The following is a 20,289-nucleotide window of genomic DNA, read 5'->3' as shown; positions in this document are numbered from 1 at the left end:
GCCGGACCTGAGACTCGAACCCGCAACCTTTGGGTTACGAGTCCGACTCTCTAACCATTAGGCCACGACTTCTCTTCATTAGGTCAGTAATTTTTTGTGTAACAATTTGTGGAAAAACAGAGTGGTCTCAGACCATGTGGCTCTAACTGCATGTGAAAACAATCTCTTCATCTAAAGTGGGAGGAGCTCTTCCCAAAGCCCCTCCCACAGTCGAGCTGGCAGTTCCTTCCTTGCAGACTCCTGTGATTTTCTTTCTAAGCACACACTTCTCTCCAGGCTCTCAGCGCAGAGGATCTTCATCAGAGGAAGTGTTGGACCGAATCCCTTATTTTGATGTGAGTAACTGTCTGTTATTGTTCTAAATGTGGGAGTTTTCTCAGACAGTGTGAGTCCAAGTGTGTGAGAGGGAGAGTGGCAATGTTTGGTCTGGCTGTGTTCCTAGCACACGTGGAAAGATAGCAGCAGTACTCGGTAACTTTTTGAGCGCAGACGCATCTGGCTGCGTTTCAGAGACCTGTGCGCTGACGTGCTAAAGTCACTTGTAACGAAATCATTCATGTTTGCAGTCTGACTGTTTGTGTGCAAATGGTACAAGAATTTCATGTACTGACTGAGAGGGACTTTTAGTCAAATAAAAATTATTTGGTGAAGAGAACCTAAATTTGGATGCATTGGATATGTATCTTTCCAAATGACAAAAAACCTACATTCTTCAAAATAAAGGTTCTTTATTGCCATCAATGGTTCTAAGAGAAACCTCTAATATCCATGAAACCTCAAAAGATTCTTTACACTCTTAAAAATAAAGGTTCTTTATTGGCATCAATGGTTCCATGAAGATCCTTCAATATTCATAGAACCTTTCTATTGCACAAAAGGTTCTATATAGTGTAAAAGGGTTCTATAGATTATGAAATGTTTTTCACACTGAGAAAAAAATGGTTCTTTTAAGAACTGTTCACTGAAAGGTTCTTTAGGGAACCGAATCAAAAATGGTTCTTCTATGGAACTGTTGCAAAAACCAATTTTTTAAATTTACAAATTTAATTTCACATTTAAAGAAAATGATGTAGAAACAATTTTCACTCAGAAATTGCTAGTAAATTTCACAAATAATTAAAGAAAACTGAAAGTAACACATTGAATTAACATGAAATTTGACCTAGAAAACTGAAACAGTATTTTCTTGTAAAATGCACTTTTTTTAACCGTTTTTTTTTTTTACAATTTAGATTTGTTTCAAGTGTTTTAGTTTTAGGCAAGCATCACTATTATTGTTGCTTTGAACAAACCACTAACCTAATTATAATAATACGGTCAAATCTTGCGGCCTGTTAAAGAAAAGTGTGCTATTACTGTACATATCTTGAAGATGTGATTCATGATTTTCACTTTGTGGATGATAAAACAAGCTAAAACATGACATAGACCAATCCAATTGTTTAATCTCTTTTGATTTGCAGACACCTACCATGAAAAAAAATAAATATTGAAGTAGAAAGAGTGAAATAGTATTTTTTTAAACGTACTCCAATAATCTTTGTTTTATTGACAAATTTACAAGTATGACAAAATAATTTTTTACTGTGCAGGGATGCAAACACAGTAAAAAACACAAAATTGGCGGCAATTTTTGTACGAGAAAACCACGCAAGTTGTAAATAAGTACGTTTTACAAGAAATACTATTTCAGCCTTTCTACCTTCTAAAATTTCACGTTTAATTCAACGTTACTTGCTGTATCTTTGTAATTTTTTTTGTGAAATTTACTAGTAATTTCTGAGTGGCAATTGTTTCAATGTAAATCCTACACCACTTTTTTTCGGTGCACTCACAATTTCGTAAGAAAATGTAAAAAATTGAGTAACCTCTAATATTATTATTACTTAGCTGGTTATTGCATTAGAGAGGTTACCTGTATGCTGTTCTCTGCAGTTATTGCCCGAAGCGGAGTGTTTCCCGTTAATCGTTCAGCGGTGTCTGGTGTTTCCGGTGTGGCGCCCCCATCAGGCATGACTCAGAGTAACGGGGAGACGCGTCTGCAGCGCAGCAGAGTGCAGCAGCTGCGGGACGGCTTCACAGAGCGCTCACAGCGGGCGCGCAACACCGTACAGAACATCACCACTGATGACGTCAAAGGCTTCTTCAGGCGGAATGCCTTCGTCATCCTCACAGTCGCAGCCGTCATCATTGGTGAGATGATGTTTGATGTTGAGATGACTGTCTGTGCCTACTACTCTGAAAGGGAAAAAAACACCCACAAATGTAGATTTACATAATATTGGAATTGAATCAAAATGCAAATAAATATAAAAGTAAAAATTGCATACAATTAAAAATGTAATAATATTATAATGGAATAAAATAAATAATAAAAATGCAATTAAATATAAAGCTAAACATGTTATATAAAATGGGTTAAAATGTAATATTAATGAATAAACAAATTTAATATAAAACCAAAAAAATGAATAATACAAAAAACATTTATTTAGAATTCACAATTTTATAAGTTTAACATTACATAAAATAACCTTAATATATTATATACATGTGTGTGTGTGTGTTAGTGCTGTCAAAAAATTAATCGCATCCAAAATAGGTTTTTGTTTGCATAATATGTGTATGTGTGCTGTGTATATTTATTATGTAAATACACACACATGCATGTATATATTTCAGAAAAATATGTTATGTTTATATATTAAATATATTTATTTATAATATAAATTATATTAATATAAATATAGACATGGAAATACATGTAAATATTTTCAAAATATATACTGTATGTGTGTGCATTTATATATACATAATAAATATACACAGAACACACACATATATTATGCAAACAAAAACTTATTTTGAGTGCGATTAATCGTTTGACAGCACTAGTGTGTGTGTGAAATTATAAAATTGTGAGTCTCAAAATGGCCAAAAAATAGCTGATTAATCTCCTAATTTACATTACATACATTAATGTTTCAGGGGAACATATTTAATGTCATACAGCATTATTTAGCAAGTATTTTGTTATGCCAACATCATATTCAACATCTTATATATTAGATTTTATTTTTCGCATTGGATATCATAAAACACTGAATCTTAGCTTTTAAAAAAAGTTGTAAAGGAATACTGAACATTTCAATTGAATTTTTATGATACTTTGGAACCAATATGATGAACTGGAAATCTTGTTTTTTAAATACAAACTAACATCCTGTTTCCCTTTGGATCCCATTATGATTAGTTCCAAATTGTGATAGAAATTCCATTAGCTTTTCTTTAGGCTTGTTCTGACAAAGAGAGTATTGTGCTCGGACTTCAGCACTGACACAGTAAAACACACTTAAACTATTTCACAATCATGACATTCATTTTTTTTCTTCTTCTGTTTCAGTATATAAAAAAAACATGTTACATAACCTAAACACTTTCAAAAAAAAAAGCTAAATGCAAAAGTTTTTTTACAGATCAATTAAAGGTGCATGTGTGTTTTTCTCACAGGTATAATTCTGGGATTCGGACTGCGGCCGTATAAAATGTCCTATCGAGAGGTGAAGTACTTCTCCTTTCCTGGAGAGCTGCTGATGAGAATGCTGCAGATGCTGGTGCTCCCTCTTCTGGTGTCCAGTTTAATCACAGGTAGGCACTGAGCAGGAGTCTGAGACAAACACATGATGCAGGGGAACGGGATGGGCCGAATCTGATTTGGTCAGGCTCAAATGGGACAGCAGATATTGTTATGTAACTCGTGCAGCTGAAGCGATTCTGTTTTTTCAGCTGTAAATGTATTTGCAAAACCATATACGCGTAAGAATATAATAGTTTTAAAAAGAATTCAGTTAGTTTTGAGATCTTCAACAAGGCTAGTTCAGCTTCTAGGCCTGTTGTGTTTAAAAATAAATCTTAAGGAAGGTCAACATAGGTTCAACATAGAGCAGGTGAGAGCGTGTGTGAGGTCAGTGCTTTGATGGTCACTTTCCAAACAGACAAGAGGTCAAAGGTCAAAGTCACCATACTGAGAAAAGAAACAAAAGCTCCTTTCAGTCATCTCTCTCTCCCTCTCACACACACACACACACACACACACATTCTCTGTGTATAAATAGCATTTGCTGCTTTCTAAATAAAGCCACAAACAGTTTCCAGACAGATGTGGCACAAACACAGCTTATATAGAATAAAAAAGGCAATGCTTTTAGTTTTTGTCCATCTTTGATAGTTAAACAGCTGCTTTTATGCTATAGAGCCCACATGAAACAGCATTCACGAATCATTTCTCTAACGTGAGTAAAAATATTTTTTTGGAACCTGTGATACTTTTTCCAGAATTTTTTAGACTTTTATGAATAAAAATAAAAAGGAACAGCATTTATTCCAAATAGGAATCTTTTGTAACAGTACAAGCCTTTACTACCACGTTTTTATTGGTTTGACATATCCTTGCTCAATAAAAGTATTAATTTCTTTAAAAAAAAAATGAATTACTGTCCCCAAACAGTTTTGTTATATTGTTACAAAATATTTCTATTCTGGATAAATGCTGTTCTTTTTAACTTTGTATTCATCAAATATTGCTATATATACAGGTTGTTTATGAGTCAGATCAAAAAGTCCGCCTTTAAATCTGTGATATTCTGATCTCTAGATATGGTTTGAATCTATTTTTCCACCCACTTTATTGTCTGTGTAAAAATCATAAGCCTTTTCTCAAAATTTGAGGAATTATTCAAATCACTCGCTGAAGTTTAATATTTAAGTTTCTGATTAAACAGCAACTTGATGGAACAGACAGACTTAGTTTATCCACAAATTCTGGGCGTTCGCTGATTGAGCTTACGATTGAGCTCTCATTAGATGAGTTTCTTTGTGAGGTTCACACACAGTTCGTCTTTGAAGACTGTGTGTGTGTGTGTGTGTGTGTGTGTGTATATATGTGAGGTAATTACTCTGCGGTATAGGAGAATAAGACTTTATAAGACTCTGGCGGGGAAGTCATCGTTACCATGGAGACGGGAACTAATGAGAGCAGCAGGACGAGAACATGACCTGTGCAGAAGGTTCCCAGGCCACTGTGGGGTGTAAAGCTGAAGGGTTTTATGGGGTTGGGGGCAGTGAGATCACTACTTAGGATCAGACACGCACACACACATGCACCATACACAATAATGGAAGACATACATAGTTCAATACAATGGCTGTTTCTGTCCTAGAGAGAAACGCTGAATGGCAGTCGTGGTCAGTGACCTTCAGGAAATATACTGTCTGACTCCTATACAAGCTATTGTCGTTGAGCATCAATGTAGAGACTTTCTTTCTTTATTTCTTTTTGAATTTCACACTGAATTTGACTGATTTTATGTTTGGTCTGAAAGCGTCTAGTTACTTTTTTTTTTGTATTCAAATATAAAAGCTTAAAAGCTTTAATTCAACAACTATAGCCTTAAGTGCGAAGAAAAATCAGCCCAAAAAGTTGCAAAATCTAGACAAAGAAGCTCAAATATAAGAGAGTTTCACATTTTGAAGTCAAAAGATGATTCCTGCCATTTGTGTTATTTCGTAGTTTTGATGACTTAATATCCAAATAAGTCTAAAAAAGTCATAATATATTTTTACCATTCAAAGGTTTGGGGTGAGTACGATTTTATTTAATTTTTTTAAAGAAATGAATACTTCTATTCAACAAGGATGCATGAAATTGATCCAAAGTGTAAGAAAAGTTGTTGTAGATTTCTATTTCAAATAAATGCTGTTTTTTTACCTTTAAATTAATCATAAAATACTGAATAATATCAGTGTTTTTCCATAAAAATATTCAGCGTCACAACTGTTTTCAATATTGATAACAATAATGTATCATGAGTAGCAAATCATAATTATTTCTGAAAGATCATGTGACACTGAAGACTTTGGTAATGATGCTGAAAATTCAGCTTTGATCACAGGAACAAATTACAGTTTAAAATATATTACAATAGAAAACATTTATTTTAAATTATAATAATATTTCACAATTTTACAGTTTTTTTACTGTAGTTTTGATCAAATAAATGAAGCCTTCGTGAGCATAAAACAAACAAACAAAAAACTGTTACACTTTATTTTAAGGACCAATTCTCACTATTAACTAGTAGTTTATTATCATTCATATTACTGGCATATTGGCTATTTATTAGTACGTATAAAGCACATATTAATGCCTCATTCTGCATGACCATATTTTAGATCCCTTAATCTTGCCTCATACCTAAACTTAACAACTACCTTACTAACTATTAATAATTAATAAGCAGCAAATTAGGAGTTTACTGAGGCAGAAGTCATAGTTAATAATTAGTTAATGGTGATAATTGGACCTTAAACTAAAGCGTGACCAAAAAATCTTACCAACCCTAAACGTTTGAATGCTAGTGTAGAATGAGTAGGTGTTTCCAACCTTTTGACTGTCATTGTATGTATATGCAGTTGTATATCCAGTATATGTTGCTTGCATTACTATATGCACATGCATCCACAGAATCATGTGAAACAAACTAATATTGCAGTCTAATGTCACCTGTGTGCAGGTATGGCCGCTCTGGACAGTCGAGCTTCAGGGAAGATGGGTGTGAGAGCTGTAGTTTACTACACCACCACCACTATCATCGCTGTGTTCATCGGGATCGTCATGGTGCTCATCATCCACCCGGGAAGAGGCTCTAAAGACGAATTCACCAAACAGGAGAAGATAGAACAAGTCAGCCCAGCAGATGCCTTCCTCGATCTCATCAGGTATGGCAAAGTACTTTTTTAATTTACAATTTTATGATGTTTTTTTTTTCTAACATTATATTCTTTTTTTATTTTTAATAGAAACATGTTTCCTCCTAATTTAGTGCAAGCTTGTACTCAACAGGTAATGTTTTTAATGCACAAGAACCAGTAAAAATCTAGCTTCCTATAAGATGGTAAACACAACCAAGTAACTGTTTCTATTCTCTCTACCTTCTTCAGTTTAAAACGCAATATGGCAAGCGAGTGGTCACAGTCAAAGTTCTGGTGAACGAGACATTGTTCAGTTTGAATAACGGGTCGCAGGAACTCAGACGTGAAGAGGTGATACCAGTGCTGGGAACGGTTAATGGAATCAACGCACTCGGACTCGTGGTCTTCTCCATGTGCTTTGGCTTCATCATTGGGAACATGAAGGAACAGGGTCAACCGCTACGGGATTTCTTTGACTGTCTAAATGAGGCCATCATGAGGCTTGTTGCCATTATCATGTGGTGAGTGATTTAGAGTGGGAAAGTTTTCAGCTTTGAGCACATTATGTACATGGTTTTCACAAACAGTGGTTTTTCTAATTAATGAAAATGGGATAAACCATGCCATGACCTGCCAGACTGTTTTTGTAATTTTAATTTCAAGCAGACTTACTGGAACATTAGCAATTAAAACATAATGAAATTAGAGGAAAGCGTTAAAAAGTGGCCCTCATATGTGACCCTGGACCACAAAACCAGTCATAAGGGTCAATTTTTCTAAATTGAGATTTATACATCATCTGAAAGCTGAATATATAAGCTTTCCATTGATGTATGGTTTATTAGGATCGGACAATATTTGGCTGAGATACAACTATTTGAAAATCTGGAATCTGAGGGTGCAAAAAAATCCAAATACTGAGAAAATCACCTTTAAAGTTGTCCAAATGACGTTCTTAGCAATGCATATTAGTAATCAAAAATTAAGTTTTGATATATTTACGGTAGGAAATTTACAAAATATCTTCATGGAACATGATCTTTACTTAATATCCTAATGATTTTTGGCATAAAAGAAAAATCTATAATTTTGACCTTTACAATGTATTTTTGGCTATTGCTACAAATATACCCCAGCGACTTAAGACTACTTTTGTGCTCCAGAGTCACATATAATAAATATTGGAATAATGAATTGCTCTGCTAAGACGCTAATAGATAAGTCCATATTTTCATTCGTTTGTCAGTTAAAAAAGTGTCTAAAGTCTAAATACATTGTTAGCACTGACTTACAATTTAAATGGCAACATTTAATAGGCATATATATGGCAATGTATAGGTCAGCATTTGAATTTGGGTCGGTTTACATGAACAAAAAACAAAAAAGGAATAGTTCACCCAAAAATGAAAATTTTGTCATCATTTACTTACCCTCATGTTGTTCCAAACCTGTATGAGTTTCTTTCTTATGTTGAACACAGAAGAAGATATTTTGAAAAATGTTACTGTTGCTGGTAGCCATTGACTTCTATTGTATGGAAAGAAATACTATGGAAATAAATGGGGACCATCAACTGTTTGATTAGCAGCATTCTTCAACATATCTTCTTTTATATTCAACATCTTCAAGAAAGAAACTCCTACAGGTTTGGAATGATATGAGGGTGAGTAAATGATGGCAACATGTTCATTTTTGGGTGAACTATCTTTTTAATAGCTCAATAGGCCTAATTTAGTATGGACCACAACACTTTAAGTTATAGCTGTAAGCTTTTGAAGTTATTTTTATTATACATTTGTTCCAAATTTGATGCTTTCACTCTCTGGTGATTCATGATGTTTCACCAGGTGATTCATATGAACCTAAAAAACCCATCAAAGCACAGTTCTCGTTTCAAATCCGATGTGACTGGAAAAATTACAGATGGTGCAGTAAGGAATTCAGTTGTGAACTCAATAACGGCTCTGAGCGATTCACTGACTCAATGAATCTGATTCAAAGCCTACTAACTCACGATTGAGTTTGGATCTGTTTTGTGAATCTCTCAATTAAAAAGAATCACTTCAGTTGAGTCATTTTTTTGCGTGAACTGGGAACTTTTTGCGAGTCATTGGGCGAAACCCAATATTGACGCATGCAAATGACTCCTCGACTTTCAGATATCATGTTGTTAGATTATAAATTACTGTTGCACATTGTTTTTTTTGTGGCATTTGTGAACATTTTAGTCGCAGTCTGAAGCGCCGTGAGACAAAACATGACCATATAGAAAAACACTTTATTAGACAACTTAGGACATTCTCTTTGCCTTAATTAAGTATGTTTAACACTATTTTTTCCAAAGCAGTAATAATTATCTAATTTGTTTTCCCACCTCAGGTATGCTCCTCTCGGCATAATGTTCCTGATCGCGGGAAAGATAGTTGAGATGGATGATATATCAGAAATGGGAGGCCAGTTGGGCATGTACACCATCACAGTCATCATTGGCCTACTGATACATGCAATCATCGTACTGCCTTCGCTTTACTTCCTTGTGACGCGTAAAAATCCATTTGTGTTCATCGCTGGACTTCTGCAAGCCCTTGTCACTGCACTCGGTACCTCCTCCAGGTGAGCTTTTAAATTGAAATCATTTTCAATACATATATACATTTGAATACATTTTATATTTAATTTACCAAAGAGCTAGCATCATTTCGATATGGATATCACTGAAAATAATGATAACTTGTTACGGATATCACTTAAAATAATAAGATGTTGATTCAGTAGCTGCTCTGAACGATTCAGTTCAGTAAATGAATAATCAAACAGATTCATCCCGGAGACTTGTCTTTTTGAGCTATTCATTACGTTGAACCGGTGTTCATGGTACCGGCTCATGCGTAATTCGTTTGGAAATTGAACTACATTTGTAGTACTTTGTTTTTGAATTACTGTAGGGAATTGCACAATAAGAGAATTGCATAAGGAAAGAATTGCATAATTTGTTCGTGAATGGAATTATGCGTTTGAGTCATTACGTCCTGTACACTGTGTTTTTATTTCATCACATTCAACACAGACTGTAAACTCTTATTCATAACACAAGTAAACTGGGATTTCAGTTACGAAAATAAACCATGGTTTTACTACAAATAAAACCAAAAAACTAGTGCTGTCAAACGATTAATCGCGATTAATCGCATCCAACATAAAAGTTTTTGTTTACATAATATATGTTTGTATACGGTGTATATTTATGTATATATAAATACAAACACATGCATGTATATATTTAAGAAAAATATGTTATGTTTATGTAATAAATATATTTATATATAATATAAGAATATAAATATATAAATGTATATACATGTAAATATTTTCAAAATATATACTGTATGTATGTGTATTTATATATAAACAATAAATATACACAGTACACATATATAATGTAAACAAAATCGTTTATTTGGGATGCGATTAATCACGATTAATCATTTGACAGCACTACAAAAAACCCATGGTTATTGTAGTTAAACCATGGTAAACCACAAAAACCCATGATTTTGCTACACTAACCATAGTTTAACCAGGGGCCCGTTCTTCGTACGTCGCTTATTACATCCAAGATGAAATGTCACATCCAAGATGATATCATCGCGCTAATCAGGATCTGGCTAATTCGGTTCTTCGAACGCAGCTGTTGTTGATGATTAGTATGGCTGGATTGAGTTATCTGAGATAATTGCGCGTTCATGGGTTGGTTTAAAAGGGGCTATGTATCGATACTCGAAACCACGATCAGCAATGCAGCGATTGGCTGGCGGCAAGACAGCAACCTAATGACATCATATAATTAAAAAAAGACACCTGGCGAAAAACTTGACAAATTTTTGGACTTTTTTTAGGAAACAGCCAAGCGAACAGAACTACATAAATGTTATAATACATAAATGAAATGTGCACTGTTTTTATTTTATTTAAATTTTTTACATGATTCTCAATTATTTATATTCACGATTTCTATTTATTTCAATGTAATTAGCAATTAATTTAATTTTATATTTGAACACATTTGTTACTTGACCGCATTAATTAAAGTTTCTTAAGGGTCAGGATCATGTTATCTGCATCTCCTGTGTTCCATCAAGCCACTCCCATAATATCTGTCATCACTCAAATTAATGCACGATTCTACATTATCTGTATAGCATGTGTGTAAGACTCGAATACAATTATGAAGTAATAATTTTATTACGAATAAATCTCTCAGTGAGTAAAACTGGCTGTGTCTATAGTATTAAAGACTACACAACATTATTATATTATCTTTAAATTAATTTTTAATAATAATAATGATTATTATTTTAAATTATTGTCCCTGGATTAGTAGGGTACTCTTGTAATAAAGTAGTGTTGGTAACGGACAGATTTTAAGTATCAATTCTGCTTAAAAAGATGCAATCTAATCCTGTTTACATGAAATAAATGGGAATGCTCCCGAGCAGGTTTAAGCTTACGGACCTGTTGCTATGATAGCAAGTCCGGGATGAGCTTCGAAGAACCAAACTATCCAAGATCATGCCAAATCGTCAACAGTCAAATCCAGCTAACTGAGTTAGCGACGTACGAAGAACGGGCCCCAGGTTATTTGTAGTAAAACTGGTTATACAAATGTTAATCAATCCCCCCCCCCCCAAAAAAAAGGTCTACTACAGTTTTCTTATAATAAAATTTAGTTTAGTTTACAAAGGGTTATTTTGCTGTAGCACTAGCATGAGAGTTTCACAACATGTGAAAAGAATGTGATTAATATTTTAGTCACCCACTACATGATGTTTGTATATGTTCTTCTCAATATGGGTTATTTTTATGGTGTTTGTTGGAACTAGACATCCCACCGTTACTCGCCACTGAAAAAGATGGGTCAACGCTTTCCTTTCGTCTACATTTTCGAGTTTGGAACATGATGATGATCAGTGAATGATGACAGAATTTGTCTCTCCGTAGCTCTGCCACTCTGCCCATCACCTTTAAGTGTCTAGAGGAGAATAACCATGTGGATAAACGTGTAACCCGTTTTGTGCTGCCTGTTGGAGCTACTATAAACATGGATGGCACTGCTCTGTACGAGGCTCTGGCTGCCATCTTCATCGCACAAGTCAATGACATGGATTTGAACTTTGGAGAGATCCTAACCATCAGGTACCGTTAGGTCAAATAAAGAACTTTTCCATGACAGCTTATTCAGTTAAGGCAAGACACCACAGGTGAAAACTAACAGATTTCACCATAATCACAGAACATTAAGACATTAAATGTTGTACTACTGCACGTTTTTTGAAATGTTTAAAAATGCAAATTAGGCATTGTCTAATTAAAAATGCACTAATTTGCATACATTTCCAGAACAAAAATGTGAACATTGAATAAAGCCAGGATCAAAAATTTAGTTTTATTTTATTTTTGACATATTTGAAATGTTGACATATATCACATATATCTTTTTTAACACTCCATAAATCCAAAAATACTGTCAGAAAAATTCAGAAAAAAACACAGTGTTGAGGAATACAATTGTATATTTAAAAAAAACCTTAAGAACCAGAAAAAGTTTTTAGAATATCCACAAAACTAGACATTTTGTTGTAGGTAAATGCTACTAAAATAGAGATTTCTAACTGAAAAAAAAAAGTAATTTTGAGAAAACAGTCATTAAATGTTTTTACTGTAATTGAATATACAGATGCAAATAGACAAAATGTAGCAAAATAAAAACTGTATTTTGAATGTTTTCTTTCCACTAGTCTGAAAGAAGACATGTTGTGAAAGTAGAATCCCAAAATCTCAAAAATGACCAGTGCATAAAAAAACAAAACAATTGTTTTGGCTGTAGTGTCTTGCCTTAAAGGTAGTTGATTTTTCACACCATTTCAGTATTTATCTGACTGAAAATGATTTTTGAATGCATGCTTCGTATAATTTTAAAGCATCACAGCAACAGCAGCCAGCATTGGTGCAGCTGGAATCCCTCAGGCTGGCCTGGTTACCATGGTGATAGTGCTGACCTCTGTAGGACTGCCTACTGATGACATCACTCTAATTATCGCAGTTGATTGGTTCCTGTGAGTACTATTTTTTGTGTATTACAAACGTTTAAAGTTTTTTGGTGTGTGAGATCATCCCACATATGACTTTTCAGGGAAACCAGTGTGTACTTTACACTGGGACAGGAGAAAGTATTTGAAGAACTACACTGATCAGCTTTAATAAGCAGACATAGTTCCCACTGTCAAAAAATAAATAAATAAATACAAATCTAGAAATATTAAATAATTTTCAGATTGTGATTTCAAGGTGAATATGCTGTATGCAGATAAAGTTGAACAAACTTCCAACTTCATATAAAGAGCTTCGCAATAATGTTCTTACATTTTATGATGAAAACAAAAAATTAGGCAGTTGAGATTTAGTATATAGATTATATTGCTTTACCTGAGTGTACTGTATGTATGCGAATAAAGTTTGATATAATATACTGGGTATCCAACTTTGTATATCCTAGTGTAAACAGAGATGTGCGATAATATAGTTCACATTTTGTGATCATTTAAACAATCAGGCAGTTGAGATTTGCTATATAGTACATACTATATTATATTCAACTTTTAACATAATGCTGGGTGAACTGCTAGTTTACATTTTGACAATATAACTATAAAACAGTTGAGATTTGCTCTATAGTACATATGTATGTATCCAGGTAAGGTTGGATATACTTATTGTAGTTGTATAATTAATAATTTAATTAATAATAAATTCATTTATTAATTAATTTGAGTTAACTAATTCAATAAGCAGTGAATTATAAAACCTGTGAGGTTTTGTTCAGTTTATAATAATTTCTAGGCCTTGTGGAAATTACTTATCCTAAAAAGTAATAGAAAGTTTTATTAAAATATAAACAAAATATTTTTTAATTAATACAAATAATTTAAATGAATAATAAATGAATACAGTTTAAAATAATTAATAAAAGTAAATATTTAGTTGTTTTTAATTAAATATTAAATTACATTAATAATATTTTTTTTGTGTGTTTTAAGTTTAATGGCTTCTTCAGCTAGAAATGGCTCTTTGTGACTGTAACCACTATCTAACCTATATAAAAAAATGTTTTAAATGTCTATCAGCGTTTATAATCCAGAATAACTGGAAAAGTCATGGAAATTCATTGATCAAAAGCTGTGGGAACCCTGAACCAGAGAATTTCAACTTGTGATGTTCTGAAGACATCTGAAGGTGCTTTAATTAAGGTGCTTTTTAAGGTTCCTTCACACAGACCCAGGCAGAACTTCAGGGCTGAGCAGCAAGATATTCTATATTTTACATTCCATAACCCATAATCCAATTGTATATGGCCATGCAACATCTGCTTCCAATGAGTTTAGGACCCATTGAACAATACACCCGTATCCAATAGCATGTTCTTGTGGCCTTTACTCCCACCGCATTCAGAGCAAAACAGCAGTTGTTGAATTCAAGTTCAGTCAGGGAGCTTGTCGTCAGATTATGTGCAGGTTAAAGCAGCGTACAGAACAGAAGAGGCATTGTGAGGCTTAGAGGAGGCCTCAGACTCTGAGGAACGTTCATGCTAGGAAAGATGGGTCAGCAAAAACACCACACAAGGAGCCGTTTTTCTTAAGCGGAAGCTAAAGGAGGCCCTCAGAGCACAACAAAGGCTCATGTGACATCCAGATGTGTAAACCAGAGAAATAAATCCCCATTGATGAGGAGATGACTTTGATAAGAAGTTGTGGTGTGCTTGGACATATTTCCACCATGAAAATAAATCTGCTTGTTTTCATCTGCTGCTTCAGAGATCGGCTACGCACCACCACGAATGTTTTGGGCGACTCCATTGGTGCTGGCATTGTGGAGCACCTGTCACATCACGAGCTGTGCGCTATCGATGCCGAGATCGGAAACTCTGTAGTGGAGGAGAACGAGACCAAGAAGTCATACCAGCTCATCTCTCAGGAGAGCGAGTGCGAGAATGCCAAGATCCCTGACAGTGAGACCAAAATGTAACAGCCTGTTTCCTGAGGAAAAACTGGAGTTTCTGTACAAACACTAGTGACTTAGTCAGACACTAGTCTGATATTCATCTCAAGTCTTATTATATGCCTGTCCAAGACATCCAAATGTGTTGAAGCTCAAGCAGAGATGGACATGTGTGGTCCTCTTTGAACTGTTTTATTGTAGAGCAAATGCAATAGATTTGATTACATTAGACATATTTTTATTAATTTTCTAGATGCAGGTTTGTTTACGTTAATTCAAGAGAAATACCCAATGCCATTATGGAAAAAATATATGTTCACAATGATGCTTTTACTTGGGCTGGGGAAAAAAAAGATTTTAAATAAGCCAAATGATTTCTGACGATTTAAAAAAAGAAGAAATAGTTAAAAAGAAGCATTTTCAAACTGGTTGTTATGAAACACATGGGGAATTTTGGCAGCTTAAGTTGGAAAATGAAGCTGCGAGTCCAGAAACAACAGTATATTGCGATGTTTCCATGCTACACAACTACAGCAGCCTTTATCAGTGAAAATAAGCTGGAATCTGTGAGTTGTTTTTGAAAAACTGTACATTCAACTGATGTAATCATCTTATTTCAAGACTTGATAGATGAACAAAATAAAGAAATCTATTAATAAAAAAAAGAGCATTTTGGCCAGGACTGTTCACATTACCTGTTGTGTTCTTAGCATGCACCCTGAACAGGTTAGTGATTCTTATGTTACCTATTTTGCATCCTCAGTGAATGGGTGCCGTCAGAATGAGAGTCCAAACAGCTGATAGAAACATCACAGTAATCCACACCACTCCAATCCATAAATTAACATCTTGTGAGATGAAAAGCTGTGTGTTTATAATAAACAAATCCACCATTAAGATATTTTAACTTTAAACCATAACTTCTAGCCAAAATCCATCATAACACTTGAAAAAGTCCATCTCCTGTTGTCCTCACACAACAAAATCCACATATTTGTTTAGACCGGTTTTGGACTGGTTGAAGTTAAAAATGTCGTAGTGATAGATTTGTTTCTTACAAACATGCACCGTTACATATTTCACAAGATGTTAACTGATGGACTGGAGTGGTGTGGATTATTATTGTGATATTTTTATCAGCTGTTGGACTCTCATTCTGACGGCACCCATTCACACTGGTGAGCAAGTGATGTAATGCTACATTTCTCCAAATCTGTTCTCATAAAGAAACAAACTCATCTATATCTTGGATGGGTTGAGGGTGAGTACATTATTAGCAATTTTTTTTACTATTCCTTTAAACTATTCCTTCATTTTTTTAAAAACTCAATTTCACTTTGCAGTGACAATATAGGAGTTAAATGTTATATCCTTAATATAGCACCACCCAGTTCTGCAGAATTACAGTCATTATTAGCCTTTGAATGGCTCATCCTTGACATTTCTCAGTCCCTCACTACTCTACTGTACTTGTCAAGCACATGGTGTTACCGCCTTAGAAAGAATGTATGATCTAAACTCTGTTCAAGTCAGGACCTTGTTGACACAATTTTATCATGTCCTTCTTGACCTGTTCCAGTAGTGTTTTTTTCTTGAGGTGAGTGTGAGTATAATATATTGCATTTCCGAACACATTAAACATCTCTTAGTGTTATATCAATATACAGCTAATGAGAAAACATTTTGCTTTGACATATATTCCAAACTAAAAAAATGAATGTTCACTACATACTGTGCTATAACAAAATTTCAAGAAAAGTTGATTCTTATAGACATTTTGTCTATATAAAATGCTTTACATAGACATGCTAAAGAAAGAGTAGAAATAAAAACAACAATTGTCAATTTTAAAATGCATAGTTTTTATGTATACGTTTTGCAGATGCTTTCATACAAAGGCTAGACTTGCACAGGTTTTTAGTTTGAACTTGAATAGCACTGGAATATATATGACAGTTAATGGTAATGGAAGCCACAGTATTATAGCTCATATATTTCATATAGCTACACAGAATTATTTCTCTTAAAGAAGACAAATTCAAAGAAAGTCGTTAATAAACTACAGGTGTGCCCGCTAGCCTGAATCGTTATACTAAATCGCCATCCAGTGGTGAGAAGTGAAACTACAGGAAGGCTCAAAGGACAGGGCTCTAGGTCAAGTTATAAACTACAAGAACACTGAAGTCTGTTAACGGTTCCCTCCGAAACACATCAGCAATTAAAATAAATTGTAGTTTCTTTAGCATATTTGAGGAGATCCCTAAACATTCATTTTAAGGTAATATCCACTGATCCATACCACTAGTGTAAGGATATTTGTTATATATATATAAAGATGGTTGTATATTAATATAATATACATTATATGAATATTCTCTTTTTCACATATCTATTTATTAATAAATGTATACATATCCACATCAATACATATAATGTAATAGCGTTATTCTCAATATACTTTATAATTAATACTCATCATACTTCATATACACAGTGTGTATATATACATGCATACATAAAGTACGATGCATATTAATGCAATGTACATGAAAAAATGAAAGAAGAGGATTATTGTTGAGGATTATTATTGATTGTGAACACTATTACATGATTATTACACTATTACATGATATGTAATGATTGGGGATGTAAAACTAGAGTAAAAAAAAGATATCTTGAATAAAAAAAGAAGAATTCAGTCTTATTTATACGTGTTTTTCGCACCTGATGGAAAAAGGCTGGAAATCGTCAACAGTGTCTGCTGGAAAATAATCACGTTATTAGTATTTGTATTTCCGGTCAACCTACAATTCCCTCTGACTAGCGACAAAGCATCAGTTGTGGAGCTTTTTTGTTGGCAAACAAAGACGTAAGCAACTGTGTTTTACGAGCATTGACGCGATGAGTTCATAAGGAGCTGAATTAAACTCGGCTCCGTTATGAAACGCATTTAAAGTGATGAGAGAAAGCTTGACCTCCCCCACCCCAGATAAAGACAGAGTTGGCTTGTTGTTAGCTGGCTCGGCTAAACAAACCCCGCTAGCCCGCGCGGATCTTTTTATAGCAGAGAGGGGGAGCCAGAGACTTACAGCAGACCGACAACCAACCTCTCATCCTAACAACAGTCCCCTTATTTTTCTTCTTTGAAGTTACCCCAAGCTAAGGTAAATATCAAACCCTTTCCTAAAGCCGTCTTCGCGTTCCTTACCACATTTCGACACGTTTCCATTTGGTTTTTCTCGACGGAACGGCTCTGAGAAGACGAACGTCGCAACGGCTCGGCTAGTCGTTCTCCTCCGGCGCGCCCCCCAGCGTAGAGTCCGAGGCTTCTGCGGAGCTCGCGGAGGCCTCGCGCCACAAACACTGGCGAGCGTTTTTGTGTGGGAACTCAAACGGATTATATACAGATATCCCACGCTTTTTGTAATGACCGAAAACGTTTCGTCACGTCACGTACAGTGTGAGGGAGAGAATGGAGGACAGCGAAAAGTGTTTTTATTGTTCGCGAGCGGAGATAGAAAGATGTGCGTAGCCGAACTAGCCTTGGCCAGCGTTTAGCATAGCGGCGGCTATCGGTTAGTAGACTAAACGACTGAACTATTCACAGAACATCGTGTAGAAGATAACTAAATTTGTTAGTTAAATAAGTAAGAACACAAGCGGCTCGGGTTTCTGTAAGAATTCACATAACAGATCAGAGCAATGCTAACTAGCGAGTCTCCGCAAGGAATCTATTAAGTCCCGAGCTAACGCTTTGCCAATAGTCGAAATCATTTCTAAGCATCTCTCGAGAACCCACGAACGGCTTGAACGCGTGTTATGGTAAATATTTACATTCTCTAGTGTTCATAACTGAACATGGTGGTAGCCATGTTTTGAGTCATTACGGCTGAATAAACGCCAGTGAAACGCTTTGAGGATGAATGGTTCCTCTCTGTGGCGATCGACTTGTCAACACTGTGTTTTTGGTCATTTTGTGTTACCCTGATTGCACAGATGTGATGCTTCACTCCACTGTATGACCTGCCATATCCTTTAATAGCATCTTGCGTTAACGATTTAGAGAATAATACTATAAATTGGGCAGATAATTGCATTCAGAACTTAAGCCAACTCAAAGTCGCTTGCACCTTGTTTTCGGTAAGAAATATAAACACGTTATTACTGGAGATGTTGAAAACGTTCCTGATTGTTGAATTTTAATTTTTAGCGACAAAAGGTTTGATTATGAAATGGTGTATTATGTGAATGTTGTTGTCTTAAAACCTGCATGCAAGTGATCGGAATGGATTAATGAATGTAAAGTGAAGTATTGGCATTTAAAGGGCCAGTGCAACAGAAGTACCCCAGTTTGCATCGGTAATAATCTGCCTGTCAGAGCTCAGCACTGGACTGTTTACCTTTTGAATACAGTTTCACATGCAAATGAGTCATGAATATTAATGCCCTCTACATAGCCCGGATGCAGAAATGTATGCAGAATTTTCTTTTGATACTACAGAAGAGGTTTTTATCATTTGAAATGCAGTTGTTTGAACAAAAATACTTACTGCTTACTTGTTGTACCCTGAGCAGTGATGTAGTATGTTGTTTTGAATGTGTGTAAAATGTGTTCTTGCTTGATTATGTGAGGTCTGCTTCTTTGCATCTGCTCTTTTGTGCTTACTATGCGCTTACCGTCTCACAGCTGTCATTGGTCCCATGAGAGAGACAGGGTTGGGCTTGCATATCTAATGAGGGGTGCGTCCATGGTCCATCCTCTGTCCAGAGTGGGTGTGTCCATCAGGCTGTCTGCACTGTAGTAGATGTTATCGGACTCGCATAATGCTCCTCTACGTGGCAGTTAGTGTGCACAGAAATCAATACACCTGTTACAGACAGTACGTCTGAGTGGACTGATTCTGCCAGGAAACATAGTGACTGTTGATCTATGCACAAAATCGTTGAGACTCTGTAACAAACAAATGAAGCTTGTCATCCCATATCACAACCTCATTCAAACACTCTTTTTTTCTCTCTAGGATTGAGTGAGATGTGAGGCATGGTCAGCGTATAAATATCTCTGTGGAACTCCGTGTGCGTAAGACTTCTGTGCCCAGCCGTCAGTATGAATGGGGACATGCCACATGTGCCCATCACAACCCTTGCTGGGATCGCTGGTCTCACTGACTGTAAGTACCCTAATCCCACTACTCGTAATTCACGTTTTCAGTGGCGTTGCTTCCGGAAGTATTTTTTTCTATTAATTTTTCCCATTGGGATTTTAAAAAGGATTTTGTTAAAGCGTTATAAGCCATGAACTAACCCAACATAATAACAACCTTATAAACCTTAAGTTGGAGCAAAAAATATTGGAAAATTGGGCAAAACAACAAAGGTAGAAGAATTAAGGGCTTTAGTGAGGGAAACTACAATCACATGAAACTTTGCAAATGACAATCAGATTAAAATCAATGGAGAAATATAAAACGACTCATTTAAAGATAT

At 35.1% G+C, this 20,289-nt stretch overlaps 2 protein-coding genes and 1 pseudogene across 2 annotated transcripts in view; 2 read left to right on the top strand and 1 right to left on the bottom strand.

Moving 5' to 3' along the window:
- The window catches only part of LOC107704858 (protein FAM111A-like), a 22,750-nt pseudogene extending 20,736 nt beyond the window's left edge, over positions 1-2,014 (bottom strand).
- LOC107704160 (excitatory amino acid transporter 1-like) lies at positions 221-15,067 on the top strand. Its single transcript, XM_016507029.1, has 10 exons — positions 221-335; positions 1,936-2,193; positions 3,511-3,648; positions 6,573-6,777; positions 6,859-6,901; positions 7,000-7,271; positions 9,130-9,363; positions 11,749-11,943; positions 12,729-12,863; positions 14,619-15,067. Exons 2-10 carry the CDS (start codon positions 2,013-2,015, stop codon positions 14,827-14,829), a joined length of 1,614 nt encoding a protein of 537 aa, XP_016362515.1. The 5' UTR covers positions 221-335; positions 1,936-2,012; the 3' UTR covers positions 14,830-15,067.
- Positions 15,068-17,649: 2,582 nt separating this feature from the next.
- Positions 17,650-20,289, top strand: part of LOC107704848 (nipped-B-like protein A) — a 49,023-nt gene continuing 46,383 nt past the window's right edge. The window contains exons 1-2 of the mRNA XM_016507874.1: positions 17,650-17,966; positions 19,824-19,973. Coding sequence (XP_016363360.1) covers positions 19,910-19,973 — 64 coding nt within the window. The 5' untranslated portion in view covers positions 17,650-17,966; positions 19,824-19,909. The remainder of the gene's footprint in view (positions 17,967-19,823; positions 19,974-20,289) is intronic.

Source organism: Sinocyclocheilus anshuiensis, unplaced genomic scaffold (assembly GCF_001515605.1).
Source record: "Sinocyclocheilus anshuiensis isolate Anshui unplaced genomic scaffold, SAMN03320099.WGS_v1.1 scaffold117, whole genome shotgun sequence".
Taxonomy (NCBI): Eukaryota; Metazoa; Chordata; class Actinopteri; order Cypriniformes; family Cyprinidae; genus Sinocyclocheilus; species Sinocyclocheilus anshuiensis.
This window is presented reverse-complemented; position numbering and strand designations above follow the sequence as displayed.